General features: G+C 42.1%; 1 protein-coding gene across 4 annotated transcripts in view; it reads left to right on the top strand.

Moving 5' to 3' along the window:
• The window catches only part of plxna4 (plexin A4), a 243,640-nt gene that overhangs the window by 37,120 nt on the left and 182,678 nt on the right, over positions 1-23,842 (top strand). For all 4 annotated transcript variants that reach the window (XM_067582264.1, XM_067582265.1, XM_067582266.1 and 1 more), the window contains exon 3: positions 6,670-6,852. In XM_067582264.1, coding sequence (XP_067438365.1) covers positions 6,670-6,852 — 183 coding nt within the window. The remainder of the gene's footprint in view (positions 1-6,669; positions 6,853-23,842) is intronic.

Below are 23,842 nucleotides of genomic sequence, written 5' to 3'. Positions count from 1 at the left end.
GTTTTTGTGAGGAGATAAACCAGAAAATCCTCTATTGAGACAGGAAATAACAGTCAGATGGGATAAGGAAAACAAAACGAAAGGTGAAACTTACAGGAGAGTTCAAACAAGGTTGGCATAGTATTTTTAGTGAAGGGTGAGAGTGAATTGTGCATTGCACATCTCACTGAGTGTGCGAGTCTAATCCATGGCGTGTGTGATGGTTTGTTCTGTCATGCGTTGCTATGTGTGATGGAGGGCACCGTGGATCAGTAGTCAGACAGACTACGTCTTGGCACAGTAGTGGTCCAGCTGATACACGCACCACACACACTTACACACAAACACTGTCACTGTCATAGTGAAGTCATGAACAGTTTACATAACTGTTGGCACAACTGTAGTTCCAACATATGAGGTTACTAGAAAACTTGGTGTATTGAGAAGATCATAACAGCAAAGTTTCAACCACCATATTTGCTGCAAATAACTGTTACAACAGTATATGATCTCTAGTTTTTGTCAATATTTGTATTTAGTAGATACAGTTGTGCTCATAAGTTTACATACCCTGGCAGAATTTGTAAGATGTGTACCATTCATAGTGTCTATAGTTGTGGCAATCACTCCAAATAACTTTGTTCCAGATGTTTTGAGGTTTGTCTAGGTGCTGTTTGGCATATTGTAAGCGGGGTGTTTTGTGGCATTGGGACAGTAATGGCTTTTTTCTGGCAACTTGACCACGCAGCCCATTTTTGTTCAAGTACCTCCTTATTGTGCATCTTGAAACAACCACATGTAACTTTCAGCTGAAGTTGCATGTGGGTTTTTCTTTGCAACCTGAACAATTTTCCTTGCACTTGTGGCTGAAATCTTTGTTGGTCTACCTGACTATGGCTCGGTATCAACAGAACCCTTAATTTTCCACTTCTTTATCAGAGCTTGAACACTACTGATTGGCATTTTCAAATTTATAGAAGTTCAACTCCCTCTTCTTGCAGGTCCTTTGACAGTTCTTTTTCTTTCCCCATGGCTCAGTATCCAGTAAAGTCAGAGCAGCCCTAGACGAAATGCGCATGGGTCTCTCAAGAGCTAAGAAACGCATTGACTATTTATACACAGACACTAATTACAATCAAACAAGTCACAGGTGTGGAAACTTACTCTTCATAGTCATTTAAACCTGCATGTGTCAACTTGTGTGTATATTATCAAGTCAAACATTCAAGGATATGTAAACTTTTGATTAGGGCCATTTGGGTGATGTCAGGTATCATTATAATTTAAAAAGGGCACACACAGTTATGTGAAAATAAATGGCCTCACCTGACCACTATCCGTAAATAGTTTTCAGCATGATCAGTCATATCTTCCAAAAAATGGCCAATATTTCACAAATACTACCACGGTATCTAAACTCATAAACACAATTGTATGCATGCTTCCCCAGTGTTAGTATCAATGTCATTGTTGCTAATCTAACCATACAAAACTCTTTTGCTAATATTTTACTTAAAGCTACTTTGATCTAGCCAAACAAACATAGAACATATTCTTTATACACCAGATGATGCTGTGGTTTGAAAGGTAGCTGATCTACTGGAGCATAGAAATGTAGTAGACATATTGTTCAGCACAATCCTGATTATTTCAGGACTGCTGTAACAGTTCCAGTTCATTGTGCAAACCTCTAGCTAAGTGCAATTGGACTGAACATCATCTGGACTTGTATATTATTACTATTGATTGAGAATAACAGTCCATTTTCTATTGTTGTTGAAGGCCCTGCTTTGTCTTTGGTAAACATTTTGTAGCAAATTGTATCTGGGGAGACACAAACATTTAATACAGAAAGCGAAGTAAAATGTTCTTCATTCAAACTTATTTTTCTCCTGCCATATACTAGCACAATAAGAGTAATAACTTGAGGTAAATATTCTACACGTAGGAATAAACAAATCAGTATAGAGCAAATTATACCTTTAAAGGATTAGTGCTGACATACAATCATTTTGAAGTAAACATTCCCTCGCATATCTTGATGTATAGCTAAAGTAATGAAAGCCGTTTTAGCAGCTGCTTTACTCCAAAGTGACTCACTGTTGCTGCAGGAGTCATAGAGCCAATGTTTTATTATAGTGAAATTGAATGTTGACATTATATCTTGCAATAAACACTACAAACCCACTTAGTCATGACATAATTCTCTAGTGCCGCCAATCATCCTGGCAGGTCAGTCGTTTAGCACAGTAGGGTTGGAGGAAAATACGGGATACCTAAATGGCTAATTATACAAAGAGCAGGCAACCAGGATACTTTTTCATTTTACTCCTCTAGTGTTAAGTTTTTCTTTTGATGGGGATGTTCAATGCTACACTAAAACAAGCTAATCATATACATCTAATGCTACATGAGTACTTTTTATTAGACAAAACAAAGTGCAGAATCAGCGTATTAAAAAGGGATGAAGAAAGTCATTGTAACTGCCACATGCTTTATAATAACTCATTAAAAATAGCTAGAAGTGCAAGAAAGTGGACTCTTTGGAGCTTTTATGGTTGAGCGGCAACATGAAGCGAAATATCTGTGGTTTAATGTGTGTCATTAACTTTGTGAACTCGCAGCCAATGGAACGGGCCCTCACAACAGTGCAAGCCCAGATTAGGCCATACATCAGAGAGCGTTGGAGAGCGGATCTCTTTCAGTCCCCACTAATCGCATTGAGCAACTCTCCCTCTTTCGCGTGCGCCCACTGCCCCCTCTCTTTCTCTCTACTCTGTATCTGCTGATCCCTCTGCACAGTCCAGAAGAGAGCTCTCTTTGTGCTGGTGCTGGCAGGCAGACAGAAGCAGAGAGATGGATACGGCTGAGAGTGACCTGATTCTGCCTCAGTGCCTGGCCTCTGTCCAAATACAGAGACTCTGCTCTCCTGTCCCTCTGTCTTTAGGGAGGAACCCTCCATCTTTTTCTTTTGTTGTTGCGCTGCGGGACGCTGGCCGAAATAGTTGCCAGACCTGGGCTGGAATAGAGTTTGAGTTTGCAGTTTCAACTCCTTTGAGTGGTTTGAGTCATTATTATATTTATCAAGCAGTTCTTCTGATTTTGTACACACATTCACATGTGTACAACTTAAGAGTATCAGCACAACTAATAGTTTGTCTTCTTCATGTACTTGCAGCACCCAGGAAGTGAGAAGTTTGGAGGCATTTAGCCTTGTTTTATTGTTGGTCTTATTTTTTCCCTTTTTTATGTGCTCATAAAAAAATGAATGAGGAAAAAAATTTCATAATCCTACAAAATATGTGCAGCCACTGATTTGTTTGTACCTACATTAAAATCTTGAATCAGAATTGACTTTAATTTGGATGCATGTTGAAGGTAATCTGTCATCACTGTTAGTAAACTGCCAAAATGGGTAGCAGTTCTCAGTGATGTGTAAAACAAATCTATCGGTGCAGTTTCCAGGACTTTGTTCTTAGCTGCGCATATTTTGGAAATTGTGCAACGCTTCTTAATTTGTGTTTATACACAAGTTAAGATCAAATCTATGTGTACAAACCACAATGTCTAAATGAATCCAGTGTTTGCCTGTGTTTGAACAACTGGAAAAGCATTGGCTATTGGAAGTTAAGACAGAAACAGTTGAGAGCGAAAGCAGCTGTGAGAAATGGTAACCATACGGTATGTGTTTGAAAGTGCAGTAATGAGATAGGTTGAAAGAAAAGGGGCATAAAAAGTGACACAAGCAGTCACATCAGTGTCTTATTGGCAGACAATGTCAAGGGCTACATTGATATTATTCGGTATTCTGACTAGAGGCGTCTGTGGCATCACAGCTACAAATGTCATGTTTTGGTGGTGGTATAATGAAAATGTGTCTGCTTCCTGAAAGGGCTGACAGACAGAGAATATATTTCATTAGATTGCAGAATGCGGGACAGAGATGGCGGGTGTGATTGGCAACCAGTAGAAATAATACAGCATGTGTCAGTGACGAGAGATGAAAACACACACATTTTCACACGTATGAAAACATCCTTCTCTTGCACATGCATCAACTCTTACTCATGCAGACGCAAACATGTTGACAGAAACACACACAGATAATCTGAAGTGATGATTAATTATGAAAATGCTCTTGAGAAAAATGGTAGCACCTTTTACTATCTTTTAAGGAAGCATTCAATCACTGAGGCCCCAAATACCACAAAGTCCTCCATTTTGCTTCTGATAGACCCTGTTAACCTTTGAACCCTGGGACAATGAGGCTCCTTTATAACTGACAGCAACATAGAGAAGGTGTTTCTTACTGTCACAAAAAGAAGTAATATTAACAAAGGCATAGAAAAGCAGCTTTACTGGTGACTGCAGAAAGCATACAGTAAGTGGATACTGGTGGAGATTAGTGTTGTCATTGCACCAGAAAGGAAGGGGAATTTACTTGATTATTAATCATTTTCTCAGAGGATGAAGGGCAAGTTAGCAGGAAGAATAACATTGCAAACCAGAGTGATATTTCACGGTTAGTTTACGGAGTGACCCTGGTTCTCATCAGAACACCATTAGTCTAGTAGCCAGCCAACACGCAACTTGTAGGACAGACAGTGCATTCTTGACAGCATCTCATTCTGAAAAGGTCAGTGGGGAAAAGGCAAGGAGAGAGCAGAGAATTGGAGGAAAAATTGTCCACTTAAATATGTTTTTGTTGTGCGCCAATGTTCATCTTTGTTTACTCTCTTTGGCATCTCAGTCTTGCTCTGTTATCTATCATCTCTCCTTCCTCCATTTGTCTTTGTTCTTGCTTCTTGTCCTCATCTCAATCCTCTAACCATATGACATGATCTTGACCCAAATTCAGGTCATCTCTATTGATCATTCATACCACTTCATATAACCCCATGTTATAGCCTAAAGCTCATTGTGGCCCAGACAAGCCATGTTCCATTTGTCTAATGAAAGCAGACCCCACATTTCCTCTGTGGCTCAGTCTGAGGCTTCTGATGATGATGGCCTTTACTGAAAGGTTGTGAGGAGACACTCGGTGCGTGCAGGATTGATCGAGAGCCCAGGGGGTGCACTTCTAGGAAGAAAAACGGAAAATAAGACATGAACTAAAAGACCCTCTGCCACCCCCCCCCCAGAGTATCCCACCTCTGACAGCTCACACCACTAAGCAACTGTAGATTTGAAATGGTTCGATAGATTTTAAGCCAAATGAAAGACAAGATTTTGTCCGTGCATGTTCATCGCCTCCCTCTGAAACACAGTGTTATTGGTTGGATGTTAGGATTCTCCTGAGTGAGGCCCAGGAAATTTGCCATCACATAAAAGTTTAATTTTGCCATGTTTTGGACAAATATGAAATTTTGCCTTACCCGACACCCTTCATTTGGTGTTAAACAATAATATTAATTTCAACCAACTTGGTTTATAATTAAATATTATCAGCCTGTTTGTGCCCAGTCATCATATTAGACCAATACTGTTCATAATGTATTACAAGGGCTTCATTTGAACATTGACATTAAGGCTTTTTATCAGGTCATTACAGTAATGTGTAGGTTTCATAACTCATTCCCACTATCTCATCTAACTACTGACAGTTTCTGTGCATTTTTGAAAGAATGTCAAGGTATCGTCAACTGCCAAGACTTTTCTCCCAACAGTAACCCGCCACGTCGCTAAGCTATTAATCAAGCAACGCCTTCTTCAGTCCTTAGCCAAGTGTTTCAAATCCATCCATACACACAGAATAATGACCAATCCCCAGCACCATTATTCTCTTATCAAAACCCATAAGTCATCCTGCCCACCATGACTGGTATGAATATCCTCCCTTGGCAGGATAAAACACATGCGTACAAACACAAAATGTAGAGACGTACAAAACATGAAACACACCCATCTGTATAATCACAAAATCACAGCAGCATGTCCACACAGAAAGCATAACAGATGAACCTTCATCCGTAGCTGTATTTCTCCCCATTCTGTTTTTTTATATATATATTTAGATGCATTGTAGTGATTTGCTTTAGAGCCGTGTAACGGTGCAGTGCTTTTTTTTTTTTCTGCACTCGGTTCACTTTGAATCATTTCACATTGAATATCTTGCCGCACTGGCATTTCTGCAGTTGCCGTTGCGTTGGGTGGACGGTGGGGAATTGTGCCTGACAGAGCAGCCTCTGGCACTATTACAGTGCTAGAGCCTGACTGCAGTCTTCTTCCATCTTCATCTCTCTCTTACTCGTTTCCACGTTTGCTTCTTCTTACATGCGGATCAGCAGATGCACACATGCATACAAATGCTCACACCATCTTTTCTCACTCACATACAAAATGTTTCTCTCTTCTTGACCCAGCCCCTATCCATATCTGTCTCACAGAAATATACTCACACTCAGAGACAATTATTGATTTTTGGTCTTATTAATTTTGATCTGGGAAAAAAACATGCTTAATACTTCTAACAGACTCTCTGTCTAACTTACCCTAAATCTTCCTCTCTGAGGACCTCTGTGGCGTACAGCTCTATTCAAAAATTGACACAAAAACTCCTCAAGTGTTGGCCAGTGCTGTTCCTGTCATCTCACAGTAAATCTAGAGTTGCAAAAATGTGTGGGTGTAGTATTTGTGACAGAAACGGAATCATATTTTTGTTTTACTTATCCCCCTTCTTCTCCACTGCAGCTCTTGACCATTGACGACGACTTCTGTGGCCTCGACATGAACGCGCCATTGGGTGTGTCTGAGATGGTGCGTGGCAAGCCTCTTTTCTCCGACGCCGTTGACAAAATGACCTCCGTCATCGCCTACGTCTACAAGAACCACTCACTGGTCTTCGTGGGCACAAAGAGTGGACGAGTGAAGAAGGTAAGGAGAAACGCAGGGCTTAGGGCATAGAGCACAGAGGACAGGAGCGATGGCTGAAATTGACCGAGGCAGAGATATGGTTTCTCTCTGTTAGAATGTGGAGCAAGGGCTGGGAATTGGGGACTGCTGGATTGGAGGAAGGATAGTAGTAGTAAGGCAGATTGACTTTCAGGCAAATCAGCTGAGTCGGCTGTATTTGCAGGAGGAGGAGGTATGTGTGTGTGCATGAAAGAGAGGGAGAGAGAAAGGACGTGTGTGTTACTGTGTAGAGAATTTGAGTGTGCATGTATTTTGAGGAAGGGGGATCAGGAGAGCCCCTGAGGGGGTTTTATTCCTAGAGCCAAGCCTATCTGGTATCTCTCAACATCCTCCTCATCCACTGCACCATATATCATACATACACTCGTATATACCTAGTATCAGGAGTATCCGCTGTACTTTTCCTTCTCTTTGGACTTGTATAAATTCCAGAGCCCTGGGGGCAGATTGTAGCACACATCAGCATGTTGCAGAACTTGCTAGACAGCACAGATCAGCATGTTGCAGAATCGATTAGACAAAGTTTCTTATCTGTTTCTTGAGGCAAATTGAGGGATCAGAATAGGATGAATTACAGCATTTATTAAGTAATTTGTGTCACTGCATTACACTGCGTTAGCACAAGAGCCTATTTGAGTCACATCTGTTTGTTTTTTATAATTTTGCCAATTTTGTCTGCTAGTTTAATAATGTAGTAGGAGGGAAACAAGATAATTATCACTTCGTTAGTCATTTTGGAAAACAAAAAAATGGTTGTTGCTGTCTTTGAAGCTCCTAAAAACCTGTGGAGCTCTTTTTTGCAGCTGTGAGCGTTATAGTAGCCGTAGTATTTGCGAACATCTTTGACCATAACTGTCTCTCCCTTGAAAAACATGTCACAGTCTGTGTGACAGCCAAGCCCTTGGCTAAACAAGATTTGTCCCCTCAGAGTTAAACAGCACAGGATAAGCCGGGTTTTGGCGTGTTGTGGCTTCCACCTTTAAACACCCCTCGTGCTCCTGTGCCCTCACCCGTGTGCCAGCCTTTTTCTGGGCTAATGGGATGATGCAGTGCTGCTAGGTGTGATAGAAGGGTGGTATTTCCTGTGCTTTTACCCCGTCTCTCTCACTCTCTCACATACAGACACACGCACACACACACATTGTAGGGCCATGACTGAGACTAATTCTGGGGCAGCTAGGGCAGTGAGCCTCACAGGTCTGGGGAAAACAGCATTACACAGAGAGGAGGAAAGAGTGGAGGACGGAGTGACTGGAGGAAGCAGAGGAAGTTGGGGGAGAGAGATTTTTGACAGGGATGAAATATATTCCTGAAATGTATTTCTTAAAGGGAAGGGGAGAGTTTAAAGGAGTTTTATGCAGACAGATGAAGGGAGAGGAATGAAAGACAGAGTTGGGAAGTTAAACAAAAATATGACTGTGGCCAGAACAAGCAACTGATGTCGACAGGTCTATCCGTACCAATACACAGGCAAACAGGAGTGTTCATTTTTACATTGTTTGTTATGGTTGATCACTGGCCCCTGCCTGTGTTTGTTGTTGTTTTTGTTGCGCACAGGAGCAGAGCAGTTTAGGCAGCGGTAGGCAGCGTAGGCAGATGTTTCAAACAGAGGAAATATGTAATGATATTTAATACCTACTGCTCATCTGTGACGATGAGTGAGAGTTAGGAAGGGAGAATTTAGTGGCTGTGAGTGCTTAAAGCATTACAAGCTGTTTTCAGGGTGTTATAAATATTGCTTTTGCTTCAGGATGTTAGAAACAAATTTTGTTCCTGGTTATCTTCATGCTTTGCTCCTCCTTTCCCTTGGCCTCTCTCCAGACAGCCCTCTCAAAATCACATATTGCCACTTGAGAGAAACGTGTCTGCAGGATTTTGGCATTGTTCATATTCAAACTCAACATGAATGGAGATCAGATTGTGCCTGTATGGTACTGTATATTCAGGCAAAGAAACCCCACAGACACACACCATCTTTGACAAAAGGTGATCAATATCCTGTCATCACAGGCGTACACACATGCACACACTGCCCCATTACAGCCCCATCCTCCCCTCCCATGTACATACTACTCCTCCCCCGTCGTTAACTGTATACCATTAGATGACATCACAGGCAATAAAAGACAACAACAAGACAATAAAAGGACTGAGCTTCAGTCCACCTCCTTCATCAGTGACTTTATAACCCCTCAGCTAATGGATGTTGATTTATATACACTCCTCCACCTTACTTGTTCCATCCCTCAACCTCCTCCCCCTCCTTTCTCTCAGATCTTCACTCACACTCTCTCTCTTTCACTCTTCCTCTTTCTGAGTGTTATTTATGGACCTGTGACTAACACGTCACCCTGAATAAATATAAGCATTACGGTAAAAGAAAGTGGATGGACTTTAATGCATTGGTGTTTGGGTAAGCTAAATGTTAGTGTTTACAGGGTCACGTTTATGACATCATGAATTTGAGCTGGGCAGGAAGCTCAGTGAATTAAATTCAATTTGCTTGTGAAATTGTTTTATGTAATGGGGGTTAGTATAAAATTTTGCTAGTACAACATGAAGCTTTTGGACCTGAATACAGACTCACACGTGGTTGTACTTCAAGTACTGGTGAGGGCCGTCATTAACATAATTCATTCTCTAGCCCCTAAACCTATCCTTATAAGTACATACTTGACCCCAAATCCTACCTTAACTTCAACCTTAACTAATGAGAGATCAATTGGAAATGTATTTAAACAGTATTTATTATGAAAGCAACAGCGAAAGACTTGGGTGATTAGACTCATCTTCATAAAACGAGATGATATATGAGATGGGACAGGTTTCCTTTGAGTTCCGACGCTGGTGTTGGTGGAGTGACTCTCCTGGAAACATCTAGAGATCATAGTGGTGATGGGGGATGTAGTGGATTGTGTAGTCAGAGCCTGAAATATGAGCAGAATGATAACTATGTGGGTGTGAGAAAGCAGAAGTGACAGGAGAACTGGAAAGTAAGGTTGTCACAGGAAGAGACAGCAGAGAGTCATCAATAGGAAAGGACATGAGAGAACATGAGCTCTTCCTGCATTGAACTTTGCCACAACCTAATTTATTACCTTAACTCAAACACATACGTCGAACGCCAACCTTTGCCTCAGATGTTGCTGAGTGGCTGTGTCATATAAAGTCTGTGTTGACACAGTCTAAGCTGAATTTCATAACACCCTCCTGTCAGCATAAAACGTGTGAGTGCCATCAAATCAGTACAATGCTGTACATGCCCACAGCTACAGCCATGCCTGCTGTAGCTCTGTCTCTCACAGGACTTAAAACCTTCCCATCACACGGGGCTTATATGATCTGTACACCTCAGTGCCTCTTTTTCACTCTTTTTATTTCCACCACACTCTAGCTCTTTTGAATTGATAGGATGTCTCTTCCTCTCTGCCCTTCACCACACATCCCACCTCTTTCTCCTCTTATTTCTTTGCTTCCCCTCCCTTTCTCCACCTCTGTTTGCCCTCTCCTTATAATTTCCCTCTTCCTTTCCCTTCATCTCTCTCCCTCCCTTCGTCTGGCCGTCCATGGCTGAGTGGAGTTGCTGTGAGAGCTCTTTGATGGCTACCTCCTACCATTGGAAGTGAATGGACCATATGGCTTCTGTCAGCCTGTCTGTTGGCCAGTTTGTGTGTGCGTTGGTCTGTGGCTTAAGAAGGAGATGGAGATGTGATGGAGATAAAAGGCTGTGGCTGGGTAAGGTTTAAACCCATTTACTACAGGTCATTGCACTGCAGCAGGTCAAGGGGAAAGCCTTAACCCCCTGCAGGCTTTGGTTTAGTTTATGGTCATCTGGTCATGCTACACATTAGCATGAGGTACACATCTCTGCGGACACATACGCATGATACTCAGGCACTGCACATGATTGCATGTACGGAGATGAGCTCAAATGCATGCATCAATGAACATTCACACAAACACCCCAGCCCACGTACACACTGACGGACAAAGGCTGGTCAGGTACCTCCATGGGGCCAAGGATGGAGAGGTGGACTAGGGGACGAGAGGGAGGTGTGGAGGGAAGACGTGGAGAGAAAAAAGAGGGAAGAGATGAGATTGAGGGCCACCTGCAGAGGTGCTAATGCATCTCCCCTCTGTCCGTCCCGATGGGGGAGCATTGGCGCTCAATACAATGAGCAGCTAACCTTGAACTTGACACAGACAGAGGCACAAGAATGAGCAAGGCATGGCATGCAAAGGAAGTGAGGTCGAAGGAGCTCAGAATAAATGTTTCTGTGTCCTAGATATTACCAGTTTATACAAAGCACTGCCAATGGTAGCGTCTGAAAAAGCAGACACGTGCATGTTTCTTGGTGCCGAGGGGAAAAAGGGAAAGGAAAAAACATCTTTTCTACAGAGCATGTGTCAGTATTTGGCCAAAGGCAAAGAGCAGGGTGTCAGGTTGTGACAGTTTAGTCACCTCTTAACCACTGCCACCACCAAGGGAAGAAGAAGCAGCAAATACACATAAAGGAGAGGAGAGATGGAAGAAAAAAGGAGGAAGGGATCGAAAATATGAGTGAAGAGGAGGCAAGACTGAAATCAGAGGGTAATAGGTGGAAAAGGTAGAAAGGTGAACAAATGGTAGAGACAGTAGTTTGCAAAGCTAGTATAGTATAGCATTTGGGGACAAAGGAGGAAAGCTTGCAGGACTAGTGTAGAGAGAGAGAGACGGAGAGAGAGATCTGTCATTTAAGGTTGTCAGAGGACATGACATGAGCGAGGAACAGGTCAATTCCAATGCTGAATGGTTAATATTTGTTGTTGGGAAGGGAAAGGTCAAACTCTTACTTGTGACTCAACCTCTGACAATTTCTCTGTTTCATACTCTGTATGGCCCACTCTGTCTTAACTGTCTCATTACCCCTCTCTCCAGCTACAGTAATCTCACATTTTTCCCTTTCACTATCTGTCTGTTGCCTCCCTTGTCACAAACATGCTATTTATTTTCCATTAAATTTTTCCACGCGCTTGGTTCCCTCTGTAATGTCGTTCTTGGTCTTAACTCCTCCTCGCCTTCAATCCATGCCATTAACTGAAAGTTTAAAAATGCTCAAATGGAAATGTCTGCTAAAGATATAATTGCACTCCGTTGTGTTAATTTAATGTTTTCATTAAATGGTTTTCTGGTGAAGAGTAACCTTTAAGTACTGAATAGTATTAAACATTTAACCAATTGGATCAGTAATGACTCTACATTCTCATCTGTCTCACCTCTCACTGTCAACTCACTATAAAATGCCATTGACATTGAGTTTGCTTAGCAGAGTTTTAAGGTGTGCATCACATCAGGTTACAATATTTTCAACTTCCTTTACAGTAGAGCCACCTTAATTGAGATATATATACAATTATTTTCTTTTTCAACCTATTACAATCAAAATTAACATTGCATTTCTGTGGCATTTCCTGTCTAATAAGTGAACAGGTCCAAATCTGCAAACTGGCATCTCTGTTGGCACAATAGATTATGGATAGATAGATGTACGCATGTGTGGGTGTGAGAGGTTTTACTTGAGATATTTATTGCTCTGGACCAGTCCCATATGTTTTGTGGGTTGATTGTGTCCTTGTTTTGCATGTGTGTGTGTGTGCTTGTCTGTGCGTGTGTGTATGATGGGTTGGTTAGCCCCAGATGCAGATTATTGAAATGGGCTGAGCTGAGCCGTGGTCAGTGGAGCAGAGGATTAACTGCTTAGAGCTAATGATGAAATATGCTTTAGGACGCGTCGGCATCGCGTGTGTGTGTGTGTGTCTCTCTCTGTGTGTGGACAGTGGTTTATGATTTAAACCCCATCCCCATTCTTGCTATGCTATAAACACAATGCTCTTCAACACAGGTGCACACATTTGTTCACACTGCTAGTATCACGGTGGGCAGTAGCCATTACAACCCCACCCAGCAGTCCATTCATTCTGGCCAGTGGTCTAAACTGCTGCTGTATTCGGTTGGTATTCCCAGAATGTCAATGTTCACATACTGTTAAGTATTCCTCAGCAGTCTTCCCTAGTTGCCTTGGCACTCTGTGTGTGTGTTGCAGTTCCCACACCAGCTAGCTCAGCAGCACACACTAAAGCATGCTCAGTCGTGAGTTGCCATGGTAGCACAGGCTGCTCCACACACATAGGTTGGAATGTATAGAAGGCATCAATGCAGGCACACACACATATCTGAGAGTATATCTACTTTGTAGATATATCTACATATCTATCTATCTATATATATCTATCTATATATATATATAGATATATATATATATACACTGTATTTAAATCCCAGGGAGACTCACAATACACAGTGTAGACATTATGCTTGTACAACGGACTGAGCGCATATTAGGATGATTTGATGACAGGTGCTGTCCACCTCACAGCTATAAGGCTGATTGAACACACAGTATTAGTGTGTTGGCGTTTTCGTCTCGCTGTATTAACTGCTGTCTGTTACCTGCCTTTGCACTCTCATGCTCTGCTATTTGCTGTAGAGATAGAACAGCATGTCAAGGGGATTCAGTCAATAGGAACCCCCTGGCAGCACCCACTAGCCCCCTCCTCTCCCCTTTTACCTTATGCTTCTTGTCTCAGACTTTTTTTTTCACACCATTGTTCCTGGCCAATTGTTTCACCATACTTTTTTTCTGTTAATTGCCTAGTGCACAAGGTTTGCTTAGGCCTCCTTCCAAATTACAATTCCTCCTCAAGATTTAGAGGGTTGGTCAATAGTGTGTGTGTGTGTGTCACGCTTGCATATGAGTGTGTGTATATTAGTCAATTCTATGTAGAAAATGAGGGGTGCTAATGAGAAGTGAAGTCCAGTAATGGCCTGGGAAGAGGATCAGAAGGTAGTGGTTGCCTCGTGTGCTCACAATCCCCACAATACTTGCCGTGCCTGCTGCCAACACAAAAAAACTCATCCAGTAGCCAGGCAGTCTGACTGGGCAGCAGGCAGAGCTCGTGTTGAATTCAGTCAGGAAGCCTCAGTGTTTTCTTGTAGATGGGTACGGGGTGGAGTTGGAGGGAGGAAGCAAGGGAGAGGGGAGATGAAGAATGGAAGATGGGGCAGAGAGAAAAAAAAAGATGCAGGGAAAGTGGGCACAGTTTAGGGGGTGAGACGATGAAAAAGACGAGAAGGAGTTGTAGATGGATGGATGCTTGATGGAGAAACAGGAAAGACAGATGGAGAGATGCAGAAAGGGATGTATTGCTGGGAAATTGAACGTGCAACACATGGCGAGGGTGAGAGAGAGAAAGTAGAGAAGGATGGCTGTAGAAATAAACTGAGGACTAAATAATCCAAGACAAAAATGAAAAGGTAGACGGACGTGGAAACAGAGAGTGAGGTGGAAGTAGAAAGCAAGGGGCCACCAGGGAGTGATAGAGCATGTCTTCCAGACCATTACGGAATATACCTGTGTACACACACACACACACACACACACACACACACACACACACACACACCTCAACTTTTCCATTTGGCCATTCAGTGAGACACAGTGTTTAGGTGATGAAAGACACGAGGGGAGGGGAGGAAAGCAATTTCTCCTCTGATTTAGACAGAGTATCACATGGTGCTCAGGTTAGCAAAGAGCAGCGGTGGTACGCTCTGCATTCCTGACTCAACAGATACACAAAGTGCCCTGATATGGTGGATGACATTGCTTGTGCATACACCATGTTTGGCTGTCAACCTTCACATATGTGTGTGTGTGTGTGTGCAAAAATAGCTGTTCACCTCACATGTGTCATTCAGGTGTGTATTTATAGATGCCATTGCTGTTGCTTGGCCTTATCCCTCCTTTCCAGTGCTCCTTTATAATTGATGAGCTGCCAAGGGGCTGAGCAGGATAATAGCGTGCACACACACACACACGCACACACCAACACACACACACACACACACACACACACACACACACACCAACACACACACACACACACACACACACCACACACTACCGACATTGGTAACCAGCTGCTTCACTGCGGGTTGACACCATGTTTGCACACACAGAGCCACTCGATTGCTTTAAGCTCCTGTATTGCTGCAACACTGTCGTAAAGGTGATCCTCCAGCTATGAATCATGGTACATGTAGTGCTACAGCCTAGATGGTGTTTATATTCTTCCGACTCGCTGATTAGCTGCAACAGCTCCTAGTCAGAATGAAATTAAACTACCTCAGAATGTCAACTCGATGTTATACTGTTTGATATTTTTTTAACATTTTTCCAACCTTCCTCTGAAATTGAATTAGTATTCAGACAAAGGGCTTTTTTTTTTATTTACACAGATCTTTTTTTTGAAATGGGAAGCAGGAAGAGAGTGGGTGAACAGCTACAGAAAGGAACGCGCAGCAGAGAGAGAGCAACTGAGAGTGTAGAGGGCAAAATTGGCACGCAAGAATGATGGGTGAAAGCTACAGAGATGGAGAGAATGTCGAGAAAGGGTAAAGGGAGACAGTCTGATGGGAGGAGAGGGTGAGAGTGTTGAAATAGAGTTTGATGTTCATTTCACTCTTGTGAGTCGGCACCTATTGAGAAGAGTACCAGTATGTGGCAGCCTATTGAGCTGTGAGTGATTTGAGTGGCTATTCTCCGCTGTGTGTATGTGGAGTTGAAAGGCTTGAGCCAGCAGAGAAGTTGGAGAGAGAAAATGACTAACTTTAGTCTGATCTTTCCGTTTCCTGGCAGTTTGAACTGTAGTTGACTCTGATGTGTTGCTGGCTCAGGGTTAAGACAAGGTTGGCAGCTGAGAAGGATGAGTCAAGGTCTGGGGACATAAACAATTCGAAGGGCTGACATGAAATCTGCGCTTTGATCTCAGGTATAATTTGTGCCTGCCTTTTTAAAATCTCTTTCCAGTGGTTGGCTCGTCTAGTCCTTGAACACAGAATCACAGTATTTTTGGAGCTTGGGGGAGAACATTATTTTGTCAGTTCAGATGACTTTTGTCTATTAGTATATGTGTGTTTGCATACATCTTTGGCAAACTGGAGTGAAAGACTGCAGCAATCTTTTCATGTTTAGACTGTTAAGACGGTGTTGAAATCTACTGGGTGTGGATATGAGATGTACATGACATAAATACCTGTAAACTCTAATGCAGTCCAATACAATCACACTACTGCCTTTTGTGAAGCATATGATGTTGAATTTTTGATGAGGCTGATCCAGTTGCTTACAAAGTAATTTTGGTCTATGCACATTGACAATGCCTCTAATCGCAAGCTAATGCCTACTGAACATTGCCAGACCACAGTGAGCAAAGTGAAAATTGTGGGTTGGCTTTGTGAAGCTGGGAAATGCTTAATTTGCGACACATTTAATTAAATATCCATGCAGATTGTTCATTAGTGTCTCAGATAGTAGGGAATGCTGTCTGAGCTGTCTTGAGATACCAGCAGTTAAGAAACAGGGATGATGTTGAGTGAATTTTACAATCTAGCAGCAGGTGTATTATAAGCTTTAACAACAAACCCATAGCAAATTCTCCTCTTTTTCCTCCTTCTTTTCCTTTCTTTTTAATTTCTACCATTTAATTTGTTTCTCCTCACCTCTTTCTAGTTTCACAATGTCTTGCTCTTTCCATTTATGCTCCCTGCTTTTTTGTCTTACCATTTCTCTTCCCCTTCCTCCCTTCCATCCATCCATCCATCCATCCTTCCTTCCTTCCTTCCCCCCCCCTCTCTATTCTAATTAACATGTTGTATGGCTGTCCAGTGAGGAAAAACTGGCAGACTGTGTGTGTTTACAAGCTGCTTACCGAGGATAGCTTTGGCAGGCAGACACAGGGCTTGTATCACAACTTAGTCAAGCTCTCTTTAGGTTACGTTTCTTCACTAACACAGCAATGTGGATACAAAAGCAGGTCATCAACTGACTGTTAACCCTGCATTTACAAATCAACCTACCTGCACATTGACATGAAAGAGGTGCAGTTCATAATTACTAGAGATTCACTTGCAACATCAACACAGTAGTTAAAGAGTAACTTATTACATCAGGCCAAATTAAATATGGCTGGCAGCAACTTAAATAGTGTATGTCAAATCTGGTGTTGTGGTCATTGACAGCTACCAAACCAAACAGATGAATGCAGCTATGCAAGTTGTTGTAAGCCAATTTACATAAATAACTTATATTGCCATATTTGTTTGATCATTGTGAAAAAGTGTAGTTTACTGCTTCTAGAAATCGCAGCTCCCAACACAAATCAACTAACATAAATATATAGTTTACATAGTTGGATAGTTTTGGGTTGACATAGGTATTTTACATCACAGCTATGCTTCTAAGACAATTGCTTCCTTGTATCTTTCACTCGGTGGAGTTTTTTTCTCTACCTCGCATATCAAGCTCACTTTTAAAGCTTAGATCTACTTAGCCAGTTAATTAGCATCACTATTAACATTCTACAGCCATATCAAGTCTGTGTCAAGCCAGCAAATGAGAACGTAATTATGCTCAAGCTTTCTCTCTGTGTTTCTCTCGTCTACTGATGGATCATTGAGTAGGTAACCACAGATTAACACTCCAAACATGGCTGTCTCCTACACACCTACACACACACACACTTACACTTTTACACAGACTTCTACTCATGTCAAAGGTGGATGAACAGTGAACAGAATCAAGCCGCTGAAGGAAGACGCTATTGCTTTTTTTTCCCTGTGCATTGGAAGAAGCGATTGGATTGGCATTAATTACTCTTGTGTAGCAGACTGTGAAGGCATGCACTCTCCAACACTTAATTAACAATTCCTAAAGGCGATTTATCGTTAATTAAATGGTATAGAAAAAGTTTATTGTAGCTGCACCCCAACAAAATTACAATGTATTAATTATTATTATTATTTTTTTCCTGCATTGGCATTTGGCTGTGTAGCAGTACCAAATCACTGCATGGCAATTGTTAATTTGTGCTCCGGCAGTCGAAAATCAATACAATGTCTAGCAGCTAATCACACAGTGTGTTCTTGTGTAGCTCCGTGGATGGATGGCTACCAGTAACCCTGCCAGGACTTGAGTGTAATTTCCCCTCAGCTCCTCCCATACCACTAATTTATAATGTTGCACCCAAGAAGAGCGTTTAGCCCAGTACCCACGTAGTGCAGTCATAACCAGCCATAACAAAAGGATCATGGTGGTCATCAAGAATAAGTTAATTCCAGGGCTGGTTTACCAGAAACAATGTAATGTTCTCCTTATCTTTCTTTTTAATCTCAATCTAAACAAACAGACATCACTTAGTAGCCAATTTTGTATCAGTGGTAATGCATGTCCCCATATTTCAGTAACTCTAATTTCTAATTCCTAGAAGTTTTCTTTTCCCTCTTTCTTTTATTTTTCCCTCTTTCTATGTCTCCCTCCTTTCCAATTCGACTTCCCTCCCCTCTCCAACTGTGATTTATGGCTGAGTCTGTGCAGCTATAGAGGACACACCACTGCAGGTGAGCCCTCTGCCTCCCCTCCTCTCTCTACCTCCTTCCCTGCACATCGGTAGCCAATCATTGCACACAGTAGGTCTCTTGGGGCGACTAGTGCCCGCATGTACCTTTTTTTTTTTTCTTTTTTTTTTTCCCTCCACCTCTCTTTTTCTCTCTTTCTCTATCTCTCTCTCTTTCTCTCTCTCTCTCTGCAGAGAACAGTTTGCCTCACAACTGGGTCATTCTCTCTCCTCCCTGCAGTAAATGCTAGCAGCCAGTCAGGGAGGCAAGGCTAGTCTGCACTCTGTAGCTAGGCTCAACTTCAACGGAGACTTGTGAGACTGCAGGCGGAAGAAAGTGTGCTGTCGAGGGGGTTGCTCGCATGTATGTGGGTGTATTCAAACCTGTAGAGATTACAGGTGGATTGAGGTGAGAGAAGTGTATGTGAATGTGAGGCGTATATGAATGAGACATTTCTTTTCCATGTGTTTATTTGTGTATACTGGCATATTCTGCGTCGTGTATTTAGAAGCCTCTACTAGCCATCTCATGTATTAAGTCTCCTGCAAACATCAGCTGTATCTCCCAGCACCTGTTTTTTTTTGTTTGTTTGTTTTTGGTTTATTTGCACATTGTAATATTGCTCAGCTTTTCCTCCTACTAATCTCACAGACACACGGAAACACACATACACACACACACACACCCCCTGTAATGTAGCTGTAGTGATGTCAGTAAGTTGCGATTTAGATCACTCTGACTCGCCCATTAAGCAGATGCCAGTGTAAACATCTTTAAAAGGGTCCCTGGGTCTGTCTGACTTCAAGACTTTGAAGAGCACCTCGGGTACCGAAGCTGCTTCACAGACACAATGACAGCAGAGATGGAAAGTGAGGGAAACTGAGAGAGTAAATAAATGAGACGGAAAGAGAGAGAGAGTGACTGAGAGGAAATGCTGCAGAGGCAAGATGAGGAAGAGAAATTAACATCTGTAATCTTGCACACCTATCCTTGCAGTCTTCTCTTTTCCTATCACCTCCTCTCCTTGCCCTTTCTTTTCCCATCCTCAACACAGACCTTAATAAGTGGATTTTTATCTCAGCTACACCAGCGCTCCCAAAGGATTACGGGATCCCTCCCCCCTCCACCCCCATGTTGCACACAGAGAATGGTAATTGCCAATCTGCAGTTAGAGACACTAACACCGTGTTTTTAAGTTTTAAGTAAAGAATGTTGATTGTGGATTGGTGTGTGGGTTCAGATATATAACTTGCATAAGCTGTGCTGCCATCACACCTCTGTAATATGCACATGGCTTAGAGTTCACACAGGCTCTCATAGACTAAGACAATTATCAGTGGCCTGTGTCAACTAAAGGTGCAGCATCCTCCCTTCTCTCTCCCTAAATCTCATCTTCACACAGGATGGGATGAAAGGTGTGGCACCCAAGTTCACCCATGCATGATATTTAGAAAAAATGATTCTTAGCACACACATGCAGTTTCTGCCATAATACTACACACTTTACATGTATGCCCCAAACGTCTAAGCACGTGCAACCAAAACAAAATATTCTAAATTGCTAGCACTACTACTTATCTGCTATTCTGCCTTATGAGTATTATATGACTATTAATTCCTCAGTTGTAATCAACTCCACCTCTCAGTGTCCCCACCCCTCCCTTTGCCCATCCTCTCCTGCCAACTAAAAGCAAGCAAGAGAGCCAATGCAACAACTTTATAAATTGTTTTTTTTAGGAGGGCAATACTCCCTGAGCCCAGAATCACCAGCACACACACACACACACAATCAAAACACACCGTTTGTGACACTCTTTGAGAGTCAGTCACTACTCCTGCACATGCTGCTCCTCTCTCCTTCACTCTGTCTCTCAGCAAGTGCCAACTCCTTCCTGCTTGATATTCATCCCTGCTGTGCGACTGGACCCGTGGTTTGTTTAACATGGATAACAAAACAGACCTTCGGTGTGTCTCTGGGTGTGCGTTTGTGTGTATCTATTCGGAGGGTATGAAGCCCCTATAAACATTCAACACTATAATAGAAAATGCAATAAGAGCAAAGGCACCCAGCATGATGTGAGAGAAGTTGTCAGATGAGTTTAGGTAGGGATTCTATTAGTGTCTGCTTTCTGTTTCCTCCCTCCAATGTAGTTCAAAACAAATCAGAAATAATCCACTGGGAGAAGTTGTGAGAGAAAAATGATCCTTTTTGCACAGTAAAGTACAATGCTCTTTTGTGAGCAAAAGCATAAAAAGCATTGGGAATACCATGTGTTCCTCTCCTATCTGTCGAAATGTCGTCCGCCAGCGTGACATTAGGCAGCACAACCTCAGTCCAGTCACTGCTCACTGCTGTAATAGTCAAAGATGGATTCAGGTTAGCTATCACAGCAGCACTGCAGCTCCCCAAACTGTGTATAAACAGAAAGGTATGCATGTTTTAGTGTGTCCTTGTGTCAGACGCACCTGCCGGAATCCTTTAAAAAGTCAGCACCATGAATATTTTTTATCCATTTCTCCATGTCCTTGATTCCTGACACTTTAGCATCCTGGGAAATTTGACTTCCAAGGACATTCTGATGTGCACACCCCCAACCCCAATTCCTTTTTTCTCAGTCTGCTTTCATTGTTGACTAAAACTCAACGCGGCATCTCGTCTACTACACTTCTCCCTGGAGATGGAGGCCTAGTTTTTGCTCCCCATATGTAATCAACTTCTCCCCTTTCATTAAAGTTAAGCCCTTAGCACAGAGAGGAAGGGGGGGGAAAGCTTAGTCACCGAATGTGCTGAATATCAATCAGAAAAAGAGTTTGGGTAGAGGAAGAGGATGCAGAGAGGAGGTGAGAAGGGCATATAGAGAGGGGAAAAAAGGAGTGAAGACTAGAGAAAGTATATATTAAATATGTAACATGACAAAAAATAGGAAGAAAAGAGAACATTGTCTTGGTTCATCATTTCTCCTTCCTGTTTGTCTTTATCTTTTAGTAAATCTCTGTCTGTATGTGTGTTTGGCTAACAAAGACATGAGAGAGCCAGGCAGGCACGTGGCTGTCGCCGTTCCATCTGGTTTGGCTCTCCAAATCTCTCCTCGTTAGGCCATTACTGCGTTTAGTCTCAGCTGCCCGCTCCTACAACTGGCAAACCAACCAAACCACTGTCCTCCTCTCCTTCTGCCGCCACCATCAATGCTTGGCCCTTGTCCGCAGTAGCAGATTAAGTGTCAGCTCCAAGTCCTGTCAGAGCTTTGCAGCTACATGAGATTTGCTTTGAGTATCAGAAAAGTAAAAACCCAAGCATTGTGTGCATAGGAACTGTTGTGATTTGTGGAGTTCATATATTACCAAACCAAATTAATTTAAAAATTAAATCTGTAGATGCAACAACCAAAAGCTTGTTAAAAAACATCACAAAAATCCCGGCATGCATGTATCTTGCATCATATTGCATCATCAGTTCATTTTACATGTGCTTTTAAAGGTGGATGCTGGTTTAGCTCTATTTATTCTCACAAGTACCTTGTGTTGTGATACAATGCCCTACAGTTTAGGCTCTGATTCCCTGGCGGCTTAGCACACTACAGATGTAACTGTGTGTGTTAGAACGTGTTGGCAGGCGCCCGGTTTCACACAGCGTGGGCTACAGACTTGGCCGCCGAAGACACGCTAAGGGAGACACGTTCCGAAATAGAAACATCAGTCCTGCTCACTTCTATCCAGATGGAGGGAGAAATAGGAAAGCATGGAGGCAGCGATGGATGCCAGAGAGCACCCTTGTTTTTTCCCCCTCTCAGATTTCCTCACATGGCTGATCTGTTTGTCACTCTCTTTGATTGGCAAATACTCTCCTAGAGAGCTGATATGGCACTATGCTTTTCCTCCTTTGTCCTTCCTTGTGTAAACACCGCTCCTCTGTGAAGATTTTTGAAACCTTATTTGAGATCATCAGGCCAGCTAGCATCTACATCTGCGCACAGGGCCTTCATGTCTACCAGTAGTTGAATAATGAGCTTGTGGTGCCAATTTGAGAACAGTGTATGTTTGTGGGTGGAGGGATGGTGGTTGGGGGTGGTGCATGTTGGATGATATGCAAAATGAGCAAAACGAGCAAATGAGGAGGAATCGAGGGTGCCGTCTCATCTCTTAGGAAAACATTATTTAGCATTCATTTGTCTCAGAAGAATGCCAGCAAAAGTGCTTGAGCCCCACAGAGCTCTGACTAATTAAAAATGTTTTACGCTTTTCTTATGAATATGTTAAATTATATTCTGTACACCTCTTCCTTTATTTCTTTCCTCCTCACTGATCGTAGATTCTAATGGTCCCTTTCACATCTCGCCCTTCAGGAGCAAAATACATACACACTGAGTTTGTCCAATTGTTACAGTTTTGTAGGCAATTATTTTTCTTCTCTCAATATGTTAAAATGATTGTTTTCTAAAACTGGAAGTCTGTAACTAAAAGGACGTCTTATGAAAATTCACAGCCAAGGTGTGAGGCTGCATATTTAGATGCTCCTAATAATATATTTGTCACCTCTCTTTATTAAATAGTTGTAGATAATGATTCAGTGAAAATGTTGTAAACCATGAGAGGATTTGTTAACAGATGAAATCCAGACTGAACTGAACTGGTGATGCTTTTTTGCACATCACCATTGCAAATAACTGTGGGAACAGTTACTTAGTGTTATGGTCTCTGTGCTGCTCTGTGGAGACTCCAAGCTCATTCTCTAGTGCAGCACTTTGTCCTTAGTCAGAAATAAAGCATTTTTACATCACCATAACTGTCTGTGTTTAGGCAAATTATCACTCACACTGGTCCCTCATAAACACACATGGATGTGTTCATATGTGCCCACACTCAGCACACTCAAACACTTAGCTTCCTCATGTTAAATGGCCACTAATTCTCTGTATCAGGGGATTATACATAATTGATTTTGGATGAGGAGAGAAATTACTCATCAGTTGAGGAAAAAAAGGCATTTTGTCTTCAGGCTTGAGCGTGCCAAACTATATTCTGGAGTTAATAGGGGAGATGTACTTGTGCTCAAGGCCATCTATGCAGCCATTGTTAATGCAGTGCATTGCAGTAAATACATCTACAAAACTATGATTCTATAACATGGTAACAAAAGCTACATTTTAAACAAATGGCATTACAAATTGCAAATTGTCACTATGATCCAAGACACTTGACCCTGGGGCTAGTGCCAACATCTGCTTTTTATTAAACTTTTAAAGGTACAAGAAGTGGATGTCATCTCTATCTTGTTGTTGGCATGCAAGCCCATGTTCCAGGAGACAGAATTTATACTTTTTAAAGGGCGAGTTCTTTATTTTTTTTTTTATTTGAGGTTTTTATATCATTCTGTAGCTTCCCTAGTATTCAAATCCGAAAATTCAAATTTTGGTTGAAGTATGTAAGTTTTGGTGTCAAAATGCCATTTTCCCAAGCCCT

Source organism: Thunnus thynnus, chromosome 23 (genome assembly GCF_963924715.1).
Source record: "Thunnus thynnus chromosome 23, fThuThy2.1, whole genome shotgun sequence".
In the NCBI taxonomy this organism is placed as follows: Eukaryota; Metazoa; Chordata; class Actinopteri; order Scombriformes; family Scombridae; genus Thunnus; species Thunnus thynnus.
The sequence above is the reverse complement of the archived record's forward strand: the minus strand, read 5'-3'. Positions and strand labels throughout refer to the sequence as shown.